Source organism: Alligator sinensis, unplaced genomic scaffold, assembly GCF_000455745.1.
Source record: "Alligator sinensis unplaced genomic scaffold, ASM45574v1 scaffold1095_1, whole genome shotgun sequence".
NCBI lineage: Eukaryota > Metazoa > Chordata > Crocodylia > Alligatoridae > Alligator > Alligator sinensis.
This window is the reverse complement of record NW_005843143.1, coordinates 23,102-36,225: the sequence shown is the minus strand read 5'-3', so window position 1 is coordinate 36,225 and position 13,124 is coordinate 23,102. Positions and strand designations below refer to the sequence as shown.

Here is a 13,124-nt window from a genome sequence, read left to right as displayed (position 1 = left end):
CCCCCCTCCCTCAGCCCCCTGACCCCTTACTTACTGGCACTGGAGCCCTGCTGCTGGCACACTGCCTGCCCTGCACGGGCAGGTAACGTGCTTCAGCACCAGGGCAAGGGCCAACCATAAAGATGGTCTGGCAGCCAGAGCACCTCTGTGGAGAACCCAGCCTCTGGTTGCCTCAGGGTACAGTCCTGCTCCACATTTTTAAGCTTTTTTTTTTTTTTTTCTTAACCCCTGGATATCCAGGGGTCTAATTTTGCCCCCGCACTGCAAACTTACAGTGGACGGAACCTTTTCCTGTTCCTGCACGTGCCTCTTGCAGCAGCTCAGAAGGTTTGAGATGCTGCAAGAGGCATGTGTGGGCTTGTCTGGACATGCCCAAGATTTTCAAAAACTATAAAGCACTTTGATATCCTTCATATTACAAGATTATGCTAACTTAATTTTTAATCATTAGAAAAAAAAATCTTGTGTGTTTGTTTCAATGGTTTAGTTTATTACTAGCAAGTAAAAATTTTCTCAGTTTGAAAAAAATCAATTTCTAATGAATTAGAAATATATGCCCCCATAAAATAAGCTAAATGCTATCAATTTATTAGCTCAGAGCTAATAAATGCTAATTTATTAGCTCAGAGCTTTCTAAGAACATTTGTCTTGGCTTTCATATAAAAATTCAACTTTTCCTAGGAAAGTAGGTTTTGCCTTATGTCAACTTACTGCTTTAATTTAAATGGACGTTACCTTGATTTTAAAATTGAGCTTCCTCTTGGATGTTCAGGAGTCTTACAAAGTTTGAAGGTAAAGACCTTTCTGCGATAGTGATTCATAAGAGGGAAATGTAGAGAGGACAAAAAAGGAACCAGACTAATTTCTGAAAAGAAATTACAACAAATCACTAAGATTAGCATTTACTGGAGAGTTTTAAGGGATCTAAAGAGAAAAGGAGCTATGTTGTTATCAAAAAATAAGAAAATTATCTTTAAAAACAGCTGTTTTTCCAGGGGAATAGAGTGCACCTTTGATAGAATTTATCAAATACTTGTATATGAAACACTAATGCACAATATTATAAAAGTGTTTGTAATTTTGACAATGTGTAGTTTGGTATTTTTTGGGTAACTGACAATGCTTGTTGACAGCAGAACATTTTGATTTTAAGTACTAACCTCAAAAGACTGCTAAGGTTCCATACAGGGACAGCTGTGGAAGTCTGTCTAAAAAATGCCTAAGACGACAAAATTAAGGTAAGGGTTTTTATCTGGAATGTGTATATATAGGCAAACCTGGCCCTGAGCTAATCTTATTATTGAGAAATTTCTGACACAGTAACTGGTTCCAAGAGAGTATTGTCATCACAGATATTAGGCATTTTTATGATCTCCATTTCAGCAATTTTAAAAAGAAAAAACTAGAAGTTGCACTGCTAAATAATTCCAAAGTTGTTTCCTAAATATCTTCATATTTCTTGTAAAGAAACTGCCACAATTATTCCATGGTAATACGGTTCTTATTTCAGTCATAATACCCTTGCTCTGTCAATTTCCATCTGACACCTAAAATATTTTTAGCAGACCACTTTGTCATTCTGTTAGGATAATTATATTTATGGTGTGTCTGAAGCTCAATGCTTGCTGTCTTTATTGTCTGTCTATATCCTCTTCAGTCTGTCATCTAAATCAAGCCACTGAGAACCAATAAAACAAGACATGACCAGTTAATCTAAGTACCTCTGATAAAAAAAATAAATCCTGTGAAATTTACCACAATCTCAGGTTTTTAGTTTTAATATTGAAAGCTTACGGTTGGTGTATGGAGTGGGGGGACCCTTTCTCAATTCCAGCAGCTTTATGAAAGAAAGGTACATACCAGATCCAAAAAAAAAGCCACATAAAAAGTATTAATTTCTTCTAAATCTAGCAGCAATGATATATGGGGAGAAATAAAAGGGCAGACCAACAGCAGCAGCCAGCCATTTGTTTGTTTAAGTATGTTATTACATTTTTGCAGGTGCCATAATTGTGGATTTATCACCCATATTAATAATGGTAGAAAATATCTAGCTTCAGATAAACTGCTTTATATATATTCCCATGTCATGTTGCATTAAGTTCATGCATCACTGTCTGGGGTGTTGGCTAGAGCTGTGTTGTTCTAAAGACATAGGCAGACGAGGTTCTTTGGGTAAATCTGATATCTGTTATTAGACCAACTAAAATAGTTGAAAAAATTCTTTGCAAGCTTTTGGGTACAAACACCATTCTTCAGGCAGAAGGAGAATCTACCTGAAGAAGGGTGTTTGTACCCAAAAGCTTGCAAAGAAGATTTTTTCCAACTGTTTTAGTTGGTCTAGTAACAGATATCAGATTTACCCAAAGAACCTTGTCTGTATCTGTAATTTCGTGGGCAGTTTCAGAATTGAAACATTTTACACCAGTTTTACATAAAAGAGAAGAATAGGCAGGTTGTAAGGCAGCATCAAAATAAGCCTTCAGAGGTTTATTTCTATGCATCTAATGTAATCAGTTTTCTCTTGAGCCACCTGTACATTTCTCATAACTGGAGCTTTTGCCTCCATTATGCACAACAACCTTTATGCAATCCCATCTACTTGGAACATCTTTTAGTCCAAGCCCACTAATTTTTGCTTGGTATGTCATGTACTGTTGGAGCTATCCTAATGAAAGATGGAATGTGAATTTTTATATAGTCTTGAGACATTCAAGTAGTTGCAGGCATCACTAAACAGCATAGACCAAGGCCTGTAAGTTCACAGTAGGAATTGGCAAGAATGAAGAAATATTAAAAGAAGAATGGGGTCTAAACAAAACCCTTGTTATAAACATAATTAAGCTTTTACAGAAGTTGTTGTGTACTGGACTTGCAGTCATTTGCAGTGTAAACAGTGGCACTTTACTGTAGTAATTTATGAACAATGCCATGTATTCTTATTGCCAGTAGATGGAGCTCTTTATATTATCTAAATATCTAACAGGGTAGGTTGAAATTATTTGTCCACAATTTTCTGATCAAAATTGGATTTCAAACAATAATAATTTTAATAGAAACTTTTAAAACTTTTTATATCATTTAAGATTTGAAACGTTTCTGTTAAAACTAAATTTCAAAATAAAAGAACTTGCCTTAGTTCATTGATTTAAACTAATGCGATGAATTTGGCTGTATTAGGTCCCCCTCATTTTTCCCGTTACCTTTTTTCCTTCCTTTTGAGTAATGACATAGTAGGGGAAGGAAAACAAAAATACGAAATCATAAAAAGCTTCCTAATGCTGTGACTCAAACATGGTTGGGGGGTGGGGGGTGCAGGGGAATATTTTTCATTTAATTGGAGCTATTTTTTGTTTTTGTTTTAGATGAACAAACAGAATATTAAATGACAAAATTGAACATAGTGGTATATTTTTCTTTCAGAAAAACTTATTTGGGAAAGTGCCATTTTCATTCAGCTCTACTATTGCCTCTCCCCGCATACATAGAGAGACACCTTTATTATCTCGCACATCTCTAATGGTATGTGACAGAGCCGGGAACAGAATCCAGGTATCCAGGTCTATTACCTGATTCACAGATTCCTTTCTCTTTTCTAAAGGCTTGATCTGAAGCCTACTGAGGTCAACCAGAAGACTCCCCTTGGCTATAATACAGGTCTTTTAAACAGTTTCAGTGAGCACTGAAATCAAGGGGACTACTCACAAAGCATTCACTGTCACTCTTTTATTCAATATATAACAGAATCTGTCTGTAGATTTTAAGTAGCTCAGCGAATCTGGAAGCTGACTGTGATGACAAGCTGTCTACTTTATTGGAAGGTAGTTCATGATCCATTGCCCATTCAAAATCCGGGTGCTGCAACCACCAAGTGAGTGTCATGTGTGATGAGTGTTTGATTATATGGAAACATTGCCTATTAAGCAATGGATTAAGATTACCAACTAATTTAACGTAGAAGATTAGAAAATCTTTGGATGGTAATAACATTCATTCCCTAACAACCCTGAGCTAGATTCAAACTGAAGATCTAAATAGAAAGGTCCTATATCCCATTAGCAATTAGCTGAGCCATTTAGGCCCACCATTGCTAACACTTAGAAACAAAATAATTGGAAAGTTACCCTGCTGAATCTTTCCTACTGAAGGGCAAAACTCTCTATTCCCTATGGGCATGAAAGGCCCAATATGAGGCAAACCCCTCATAGTTCATCTTACTACCATGTGCTCTGATTGTAGTGCCGTTCAGTGCTGGCAGTTATCATGGCTCTGTAAAGGGAGAATCAATGTAGAAAATGAGGGAAATGTGTATCTATTCCCAACTTGTCCATGACAAGTCAACTCAGTCCCGAGGCCTCCCTTTTGAGGTAGCAATAACTTTCCTCCATTCTTCCCAGTCTTTTACAATACTTGTATAATCAGTCAGTTTTAATCCCATCCAGTCTTTGATGTTGGTGGTCCAGCTTGCCCTAGGTCTTCCTCGTCTTCTTCATCCATCCACAGCACCCTGTGGGATGGTGTTGGTAAGGATGTCAGGTAGAGGTGCACCAATACATTGATCCCATATCGGATCAGCACCAATATAAGAAAAATTGACGGTATTGGCAATTGGCATTTTTTGCCTGATGTGGCTGATAATATGGTTGATAAATGCCCTGTGCATGTGCATAGCCGCAGCATGCATGCAGCCAGGAGCACAGCCCAGCAGCTTGGAGAGCATCATCTGGCTGGTAAGTCTGTCATGGGGGGATGTATGGGGGGAGGGAAGAGGTGTATGTGGGGGGTAGATCAAGGTCCCTGCAGTGAGGAAGGGAGTGGGGCTGGGGCAGGCATTGCTCAGCCGGGGCGGGGCGTGGGATGGAGCTGCAAGTGGCTTGCCTGAGGGGGTGCAGTGGGGGGGGCGGGGCAGCTCCCACCACTGCAAACACCCCAGGAGGGCATGGGGGTGTGTGCTCCCAGATCTGAGTGCTGGGCAGGCTGCCATTGTGAGCTGGGGCCAGGGTTGTGCCAAGCTCTTCCCGGCAGGGGCTGGGCCAGGCTGTGCTTAGGGCAGGTGGCAGCGGTGCTGTGATATGGGCTACAGCAAATTTTGGGGTGGCTGCAGCCCCCCCATAGCCCACTTCCCAGAGCCCAGCGCCCCCCAAACGAGCTGCTCACGGCTTCATCCTGAACCCCACCCTGGTTGTGCAGTGCCTGCTCCTGCCCCACTTCCTCCCTCGCTGCTGGGGCTTCGATCTTTCCCCCCACGCCCTTTTCTTTCCCCTGCCCCTTCCCCCACAACAGACTTGCCAGTCTGACACTGATCTCCAAGCTGTCCAGCTGTATTTTGGAAGTGTATCGGTATCAGACAATTTGGTTCCTTAAAAATCGGCCATTGGTATTGGCCCAAAAAATCTGTATTGGTGCATCCCTAGTGCCGGGATTTATTGTTGCATGTCCAAATAAGTGCAATGTAGGCATAATCAGGTAGGGGAGTGTATGCTCTGCCATCTAGACAAATGCTCTCATTTTCCCAACCTTCATGGAAATACCTTTCATGGGTTCTTTTTTTGTTTTTGATAGGGCAAGTTCCTGCTCTGTATATGCTCACTATTACTTTGCTCCACAAACATTGCATTAGTGTTAATGCATTACTTGAGGAATGTGACAATACTGACAATACTCAATGTAAGGCAAAATGATGCCACATTGCACAGGGAGTCAGATTTTGCTATATGATTTGCAAAACATGATGATGTCTATTATCCATCTTTCACCGTCTCTTATTAATTTTCAAATGCTCTTTGACATTAAAAGGAATTGAAAGGTTTTGTATGTAGCCAATACATGAAAAATGTTGGAGCATGGACATTTTTATGCAAGTGCTTTTCTGTTTTAAATTTTGTTCTGATTTAACTCCTGGAAACATTAAAGTATACCTTACACAGATTATTTTTGTGGTTAACTAACAAGAAAAGACTGTTAAAATTGTCTTCAATTTATATCTGTGCCCAAAACATAGAAAAATGAAACTTCATGTTCTTTCTGGCATGGACTATTTTTTAAGCATGGATATTTTCATTCAAATGCTATCTCTGGGTTGTTCAAGAAGTATTAATTTTAATTTGGTTTGACGAAAACTTAATTTCTTACAGTAATAAGGAAAAATAGTATTCTTGCATCAATTTGTGTAAACAAATTTGGAATGCTCATTTGAAATGTGTGGCTCATTGGACAATACAATTCTGTTTGAAAATGTTTATCAAAATTAAAATTAACTTTTTTGTATTTATATTTATTTCAGATCATAGAAGCAGAGATATTTGATGTGCTCTCTGCTACAGATTCATTAGTAACTTTAATATGAAATGTCATTGATTATCATATGGTAGATATTTGTAATGAACATTCATCTGTGGGTCATCATATTTTCATATTCATGATAGATTGAATCTCATCATTGGATTACACTCATTAGTAACAGGTGACTAATTTTGATTGGACATTTCTCAGTGATGATGTTGTCCAGAATGCATCTGTGCACTTCTTTGAAGGTACAGATGAATAATAATTAGATTGTAAACCTCCTGTGACAGTTCTACTGGCATTTTAAGTAATTTGCCATACTAAAACAGAAAAAGTGGTGATGAGGAGAAGGTGAATAATAAAATGTTCAGATGTATGATTTTTATATTATAAGTCTTAATAGCTCTTTAAGAATGAGAGGTTGGTGGGTATGGCAACCAAACAAAAGAAAAAATAAGGGAGCTGAAGAAAGGGACTATAGGGTATTACAAATATAATACAGTCATTAAAATTACTACACTTTTTGAGGTCTGAAATGAAATGCTTAATTATGAGTTTTTGCATCTAAACGAAAGCAACATTTAAAGGGTTTATCTAACGTTAATAAAATTTCTCTCCTGGGGTTGGTTCAGTGACTCGACTGATGCACAAATACCAGGTTTGAGAGCAAATTTCTGACTCCTGGTCTTTAGAGTAGTCATTTATGTGACTATCATAGACATGTCAACCTTTAGTCTGACATGAGCCTGTGACCCAGGCCCCTTTGTGTTGGGATCCTATTAGACAGACCAGTTTTTGGACAGCAAAATTTCAAAGATAATCTAGCAAGTAGGTGTTCGATAGAAGTGGTGCTGGTGATTTATTATACCCCTTTCATCTATATTTAGATTGCAAGTACTTTGGATCAGAGGCTGACTTCCTTATTGCATATATATTCAGAAGCAAGTACAATAGACATTGGCACCTGGGTTTAGATAGGCTGGGGTATGTAGATGCTACCACTATAGAAATAATAAATATCAATAAGTATTCAATGTTTACCAATCATAGTAATACATAAATGAAAGCTTAGACTGTTGCTAATGATATCTTGGAACAAAAAGTTTACAAAATAATGTTCACTATTATGAAGCAGAATTTTGACTCTGTCATTTTAGATTATAACAAATATGGATAGATACACCTTTAAGGAGTTCTGTTTTTAAGAGGTATTTTCAAAGTAAACATAAAAATGTAATTTCTTCTCAATGAGAATGACTCATAGCACCACAAATTTGAAACAAATGACATTTTCAACTTTTGTTAAACGTTATTGATATGAGTTAGAATAACAGCTCTTCAAAGTGTTGTACAGTGACTGAAATGATGGATTAGTAAAGTGATATAATTCAGCCTAGATTCAAAGAAGAGGATTTTGGAGTAGTAGTTTTCTTAGATAATGAAATGTTATGATATCTGCTTATTAACTGAAGGCATTTTCTAGTGTAAGGCTTTCTCAGTAACAGCAGAGAAGTAAGTATTTGACATTCAGTGCTTCTGGACTAGGAGAAGACTGCTCACACATTTTATAGTGGTTATTGTTCTTTTGGTCATTGCTGGTATTCACATGTGCCAGATTTTAAATGAATGGTAGGTCAAAGCTGGTTTACTACTGCCAAATGGGCATAAGGGGGAGAAGCAGGGAGCAAATATTGACTCAAGTTCAAATTGGAAACTTCAGTTTACTTTGGTCCTGTTAGCAGTGTTTTAGAATTTATTTCCTCTGAACATTCAACTGAATACATTTTATTTGCATGAATACTAACACAGTGAATTTTAAGTGAGAAGTCTGCATATATTTTCACTGTCAATGGTATATTTTATATACGCTAGGATGTGGCATGAGACAGTGGTGAGGCAGAATTTCTCAGTCTTCTCACCAGAATTTTGGCAGGGGTAATGAAATAATCAGTGAAAGGACCTTATTACACCCTGTGCATGGAATTACTTTAGAGTAACAGAATCATAGGCTTGGAGGGACCTCATGAGCCATCTGGTCCAGGGCTATCCAATTTGTGAGTGCCCCCTGGTTGTGGAACATAGGCCTCTCCACTGTGCTGCACCACATAACATGCCCCCACCCCCCTCACTGCACTACACTGCACTATACAGAGTCCCAGACCTCCTCCATACAGATCCCCAGGGCCCTAGAAGTCATAACCAGGGATCCTGCTTTTCTCTGATTTAAAAAAAAAATTCCCAATTTTTGGTTTAAAAAAAGTAACCCAAAATCCACATTTTTTCTGTGATCAAAATGAAACACCATTAATATATAGAGAGATAAATCTTCACCCTGTGCAGGCTCTGAGTGAGTTCCAAAGTCCAGAGAGCCACCCTTTGTGACTTCCTCTTTGACTGTGTGTTATGCGCAAGCTGACACGCAACAGTCTATGGACCTATTCTCATCACCCTGGGACAACTTCAGACTCACTATCATCACAAAGAAGACCAAAGTGATGTTTCAACCTGTGCCTGGCACAACACCTCAGGAATCACACATCACTGCCAATTGTTGGCCTTTAACTGAAGTCAACAAGTTTGCCTACCTAGACAGCACACTCTCCCGTGCTGTCCGCATCGATGATGAAGTCAATGTGAGGCTAGCAAAAGCCAGCGTGGCCTTCGGCGGACTCTGTAAGTCAGTCAAAATGTCAGAGGCAGAGGCCTCGGAGTGTCAACGAAACTGAAGGTTTATAAAGCCATCATTCTCCAGACCCTCCTTTATGCCTGCAAAACCTGGACTGTCTACCAGTGTCATGCCAAGAAACTAAACCACTTCCACCCGTGCTGCTTGCAAAAGATACTAAAGATCAAGTGGCAGGACAAGATTCCAGACACTGAGGTGCTCAGAAGATTTGCTCTCCTCCGTATCCACACCCTACTGAAACTGGCGCAGCTAAGATGGGCCAGCCATCTTTCAAGAATGCCTGACACTTGCTTGCTGAAGAAAATCTTCTATGATGAACTGTCAAATGGAGTACACTTTTGTGGCGCACCAAAGAAACAGTACAAGGACACCCTAAAGATATCCCTAAAGAGTTTCAGAATCAACCTGGAGTCATGGGAACAAATCGCTCATGACCATCCATCCTGGAGGTCATCGGTCCAGAGCGAAGCACTGGCCTACGAGCAGTGGTGCATGGCAGAGGAAGTGAGGAAGCACGTGGCCAGGAAAACGAGGACCTCTTGTGTCCAGTCCTCGTCACTCTCCTGGCCCTGCTGCAGCAGATTGTTCAGGGCACAGATTGGGCTTATAAATTATCTGCGTACCCACACAGCCTAGCCTCCACACCCCTCCTTTCTCTTTCCTCTCTCTTCTTTTTCCTCACTTTCTCCCTTTCTCTTTTCTCCATTCCTTTTTCTTTCCCACTTCCTTTTCTCTTCTTCCCCCCTCCCTCCCCCCCGAATGTGGTCATCTTCCCTTGCAAAGGACAAACAGTGTGTGTGTGTGTGTGTGTGTGTGTGTGTGTGTGTGTGTGTGTATATATGTGTGAATGGTGTTTCATTTCGATCATGGAAAAATGTGGATTTTGGGTTTCTTTTATTAAACCAAAAATTGGGGATTTTTTTTAGCAAAGAAAACTAGGATCCCTGGTTATAACATTCCAGCTTGCCCCAGGGGGCCGGGCAGGAAGTAGATGCTGTAGGAGGGACGGGGAGCCCTGAATGGCAGCAACAGGAAAGTGATGAGAGGGAATGGCAACCAGTCTAGGAGCCCTGGGACAGCAAGGTAACCCCTTGGGGGCCACATGCAGCCTGCCATTTGGACAGCCAAATCTGATCTAGCCTAACCCCATATACAAATGCAGGATGTGGGAGTCCTATGCCACTCCAGTCAAACATGAGATCAATCACTGTGGTAATTGAAGGCAGGGCAGGATGGCATCTTAGAGACTGATTGAGAGAGGCATGCCTTTTTATAGGCAACAGCCTGTCTGGAGGCCATTCACAGCATCTGACAAAGTATGTTATTGTCTGTGAAAATTCATGTCTCTCTGAACCAGCTAGTCTCTAAGGTACTACCCTGCACTATCTGCTCAAACTAGCATGGCCTCTGTGGTAATTACAGATTGTTTAATCTACTGCACCTCCTGAGACACTGCTTAACTAACAGAGGACAATCTTTTCAGGGCTGTGAGCAAGAGGCAATTAAATGAACCAATACACCTTTCATAATAAGGACCATGTTTGTTCAAATGCTGTGTCTGAAAGTGCTGCAGGACAATCTTAATCCATTAATATAAAATTGTAACCATATACCATTTCAGTCAGGCATACAGTACCCTATTATTTTTAAAAGTGATATGTGGCCCAGACAAGGAAAGAGCTTTTGGAGAGTGTGGTTTGTATAGGGGGCGGGTCTGGGTCACCTATGTGGAGGTGATTCCTCTAATGGAGTCCCTGATCAACTCCTATCTCCGGCTGCACATCTCTCTCCTTGAGGAGGGCAGCAGTAGTTTATGTAGGGGGTATAGAGTTTTTCTGTCATTCTCATTTCTTCTCTTGCTAAACTACTTCTTGTCCATTAGAGATTATAAGCCTTTTTCAAATCCTTTTCTGGTGAATTATGTCATCCAGTTCAGCAACAGAGACAGTACTTTGCTTTTCATTTGGTACAAGTAAGGAAAGGTGCTTGGATTATGAATATCAGAATATAATAAGGTGTTTCCTTTTGATGTATAAAATAAAATCTAAACATGTGTCTAATAAATAAATGAGAGAAAATCAGGTTCTGTTATGAATGTTCAGAGAGGAGGAAAAAAAGCCACAGTATTCAATTAGCTTTCTTAGGGATGGATACGTCAATAACGTATTACTAATTCCCCAAGCCGCAAAAGAAAATGCCAGAACAATTCTTATTTGAGGGGGGAAGGGGGTTATCAGGGTGTTGTATTTCCTCCCAACATCAGCCCCCCAGAATTGTATGCATAATTTAAGTAGGGAAGCAATTTTTTTCACTGGAAAAGAAGGAAGCCTGGAGACACTGTGAAAGCCATGCAGCTGCCAGCCACGATGGCTGAGTCCTGTGTCAGTTGAGCACTATAGCTTGTGCCTGAAGCAGAAAGTGAACTTCTGGTAGTGTTTTGATGAGGCGTGTAATGTAGAAACAACACTGTATTTATAGGGGTACATAAAAAGCTACTTTCAGTAAAGAACCAACAGTTTTGCCACTGCTCTTGCTCTGGAGCCTAACTTTGTGTGACAAAATCCTCCTGGAAAATGTCCATGAAGTATGGCATCCCAGGAGACGGCCTCAGTGCAGCAACTGGCAACCCCCTGCTGCAACACTTCCTGGACTTTCTATTTTCCCAAGAGGACTTTTTCTATGTCCACAATTAGTCATGACAGAAAATATCATTGTTCCCTACATTTACCCTTCCAAAAACAAGGTTTCTATTTTACCTGGGGGCATGTTATATGCGAGAAAATACAGTACTTTGCTTTGATTTAAACTTTTTATAATTCAAAATGTGAAAAAAATTGAAAGAAAATGTCATTTCAAAGTTGCTGGGTTTTTGGTTATAGCCATAATCTCAGGACATAGGCAGGCAAAGTATTTTAAGTAATGTAATATCTTTTAGACCAACTGAGTAGTTGGAAAAAAGTTCTTAGCAAGCTCTCAGGTGCAATCACCTTTCTTCAGGCGCTGTTGAGGTTAGCTTCTTTTTTCTTCATGTTGGGAAGTTTCCATTCCAGACAGAAAGATATCAATGTTTTCTGTTTGGCATGGAAACTTCACAACATGAAGAAAAAAGAAGCTAACCTCAACAGTGCCAGAAGAAAGGCGATTGCGCCCCAAAGCTTGCTAAGAACTTTTTTCCCCAACTACTCAGTTGGTCTAATAAAAGATATCACATCTACGCAAAGAACCTTGCCTGCTCATTTCAAAGTGAAATACTGAGGGTGGGGTGGGGATTAAAAGAAGAAATCAAAATAAAACTTTTTTAAAGTTTTGGGATTTTTTTCTGGTTATTTTCCTAAATTAATTCAGGAGAAATCAGATAGGGTTTTAAAATATTTTGTGTGTTTAAAAAGAATGTGTGTTGCAACAGTCACATATTATGACACAATTGAGCTCCATCAGAATTTTTCTGATCAGTGCCAGTGATCTCTAGTGAAACTGGAGTAAAAAACCTATGCCTATTCAAGTGGATGAAAACTTGGGCAATGACTTACATGAGACCTGTCGTTTATCTCTTGTTCGTAAAAGCTTTATGTATTCTTGTAAATGAAAATGGTTTACAATACCAAACATAGGTCTGGTGCCTTAAACTTTAAGAAATGCCAGAATTTGAGTGATGTTTTCAAGCTTTGCTAAGCCTTTTTTATATGTTTTAGTTTTGTTTAGTATAGAAGACCTCCAGGGAATTGAACCTTGCCTTAAATTGATTATCCCCTTTATATATATATAACTTAAGGGGATATAGTTCTGCCTATATTTCTTCAAAAATATTTTGGGCTTATAGCTACTCTAATAATAAAATGGGATTATGATAGAGTTTGTTTAATAACTGCAGAAATTTCTTAGTGCAAGGGTCTCTTACTGATGGCAGAAAATAATGTATTTTACTTGTTTTATGATTTTTTACCTCCTCCATCTCATTTTTTAGAGGGAGGTCTAGACTGCAAACCTTTAAGGCAGCAAAGATTTTTGTTGAATGTTCCTAAATATATCAAAATACAAAAGAACCCTATTAGGAAAGATTAAAAATAATAGTATAAACCTGACATTGTTTCACAATTGCATTCACAAAAGCCAAAATTAAAATGTTAAGCCACATAAAAGTATTCTTTCTCTT

General features: G+C 39.2%; 1 protein-coding gene across 1 annotated transcript in view; it reads left to right on the top strand.

Annotated features, from left to right (window-relative positions):
• Positions 1-8,958, top strand: part of LOC102380378 (integrin beta-like protein 1) — a gene marked incomplete at its 3' end in the record, with an annotated part of 63,473 nt that extends 54,515 nt beyond the window's left edge. The window contains exon 6 of the mRNA XM_014526741.2: positions 8,698-8,958. Within this exon, the coding sequence (XP_014382227.1) occupies positions 8,698-8,958 (261 nt within the window). The remainder of the gene's footprint in view (positions 1-8,697) is intronic.
• Between the last annotated feature and the right edge of the window lie 4,166 nt (positions 8,959-13,124).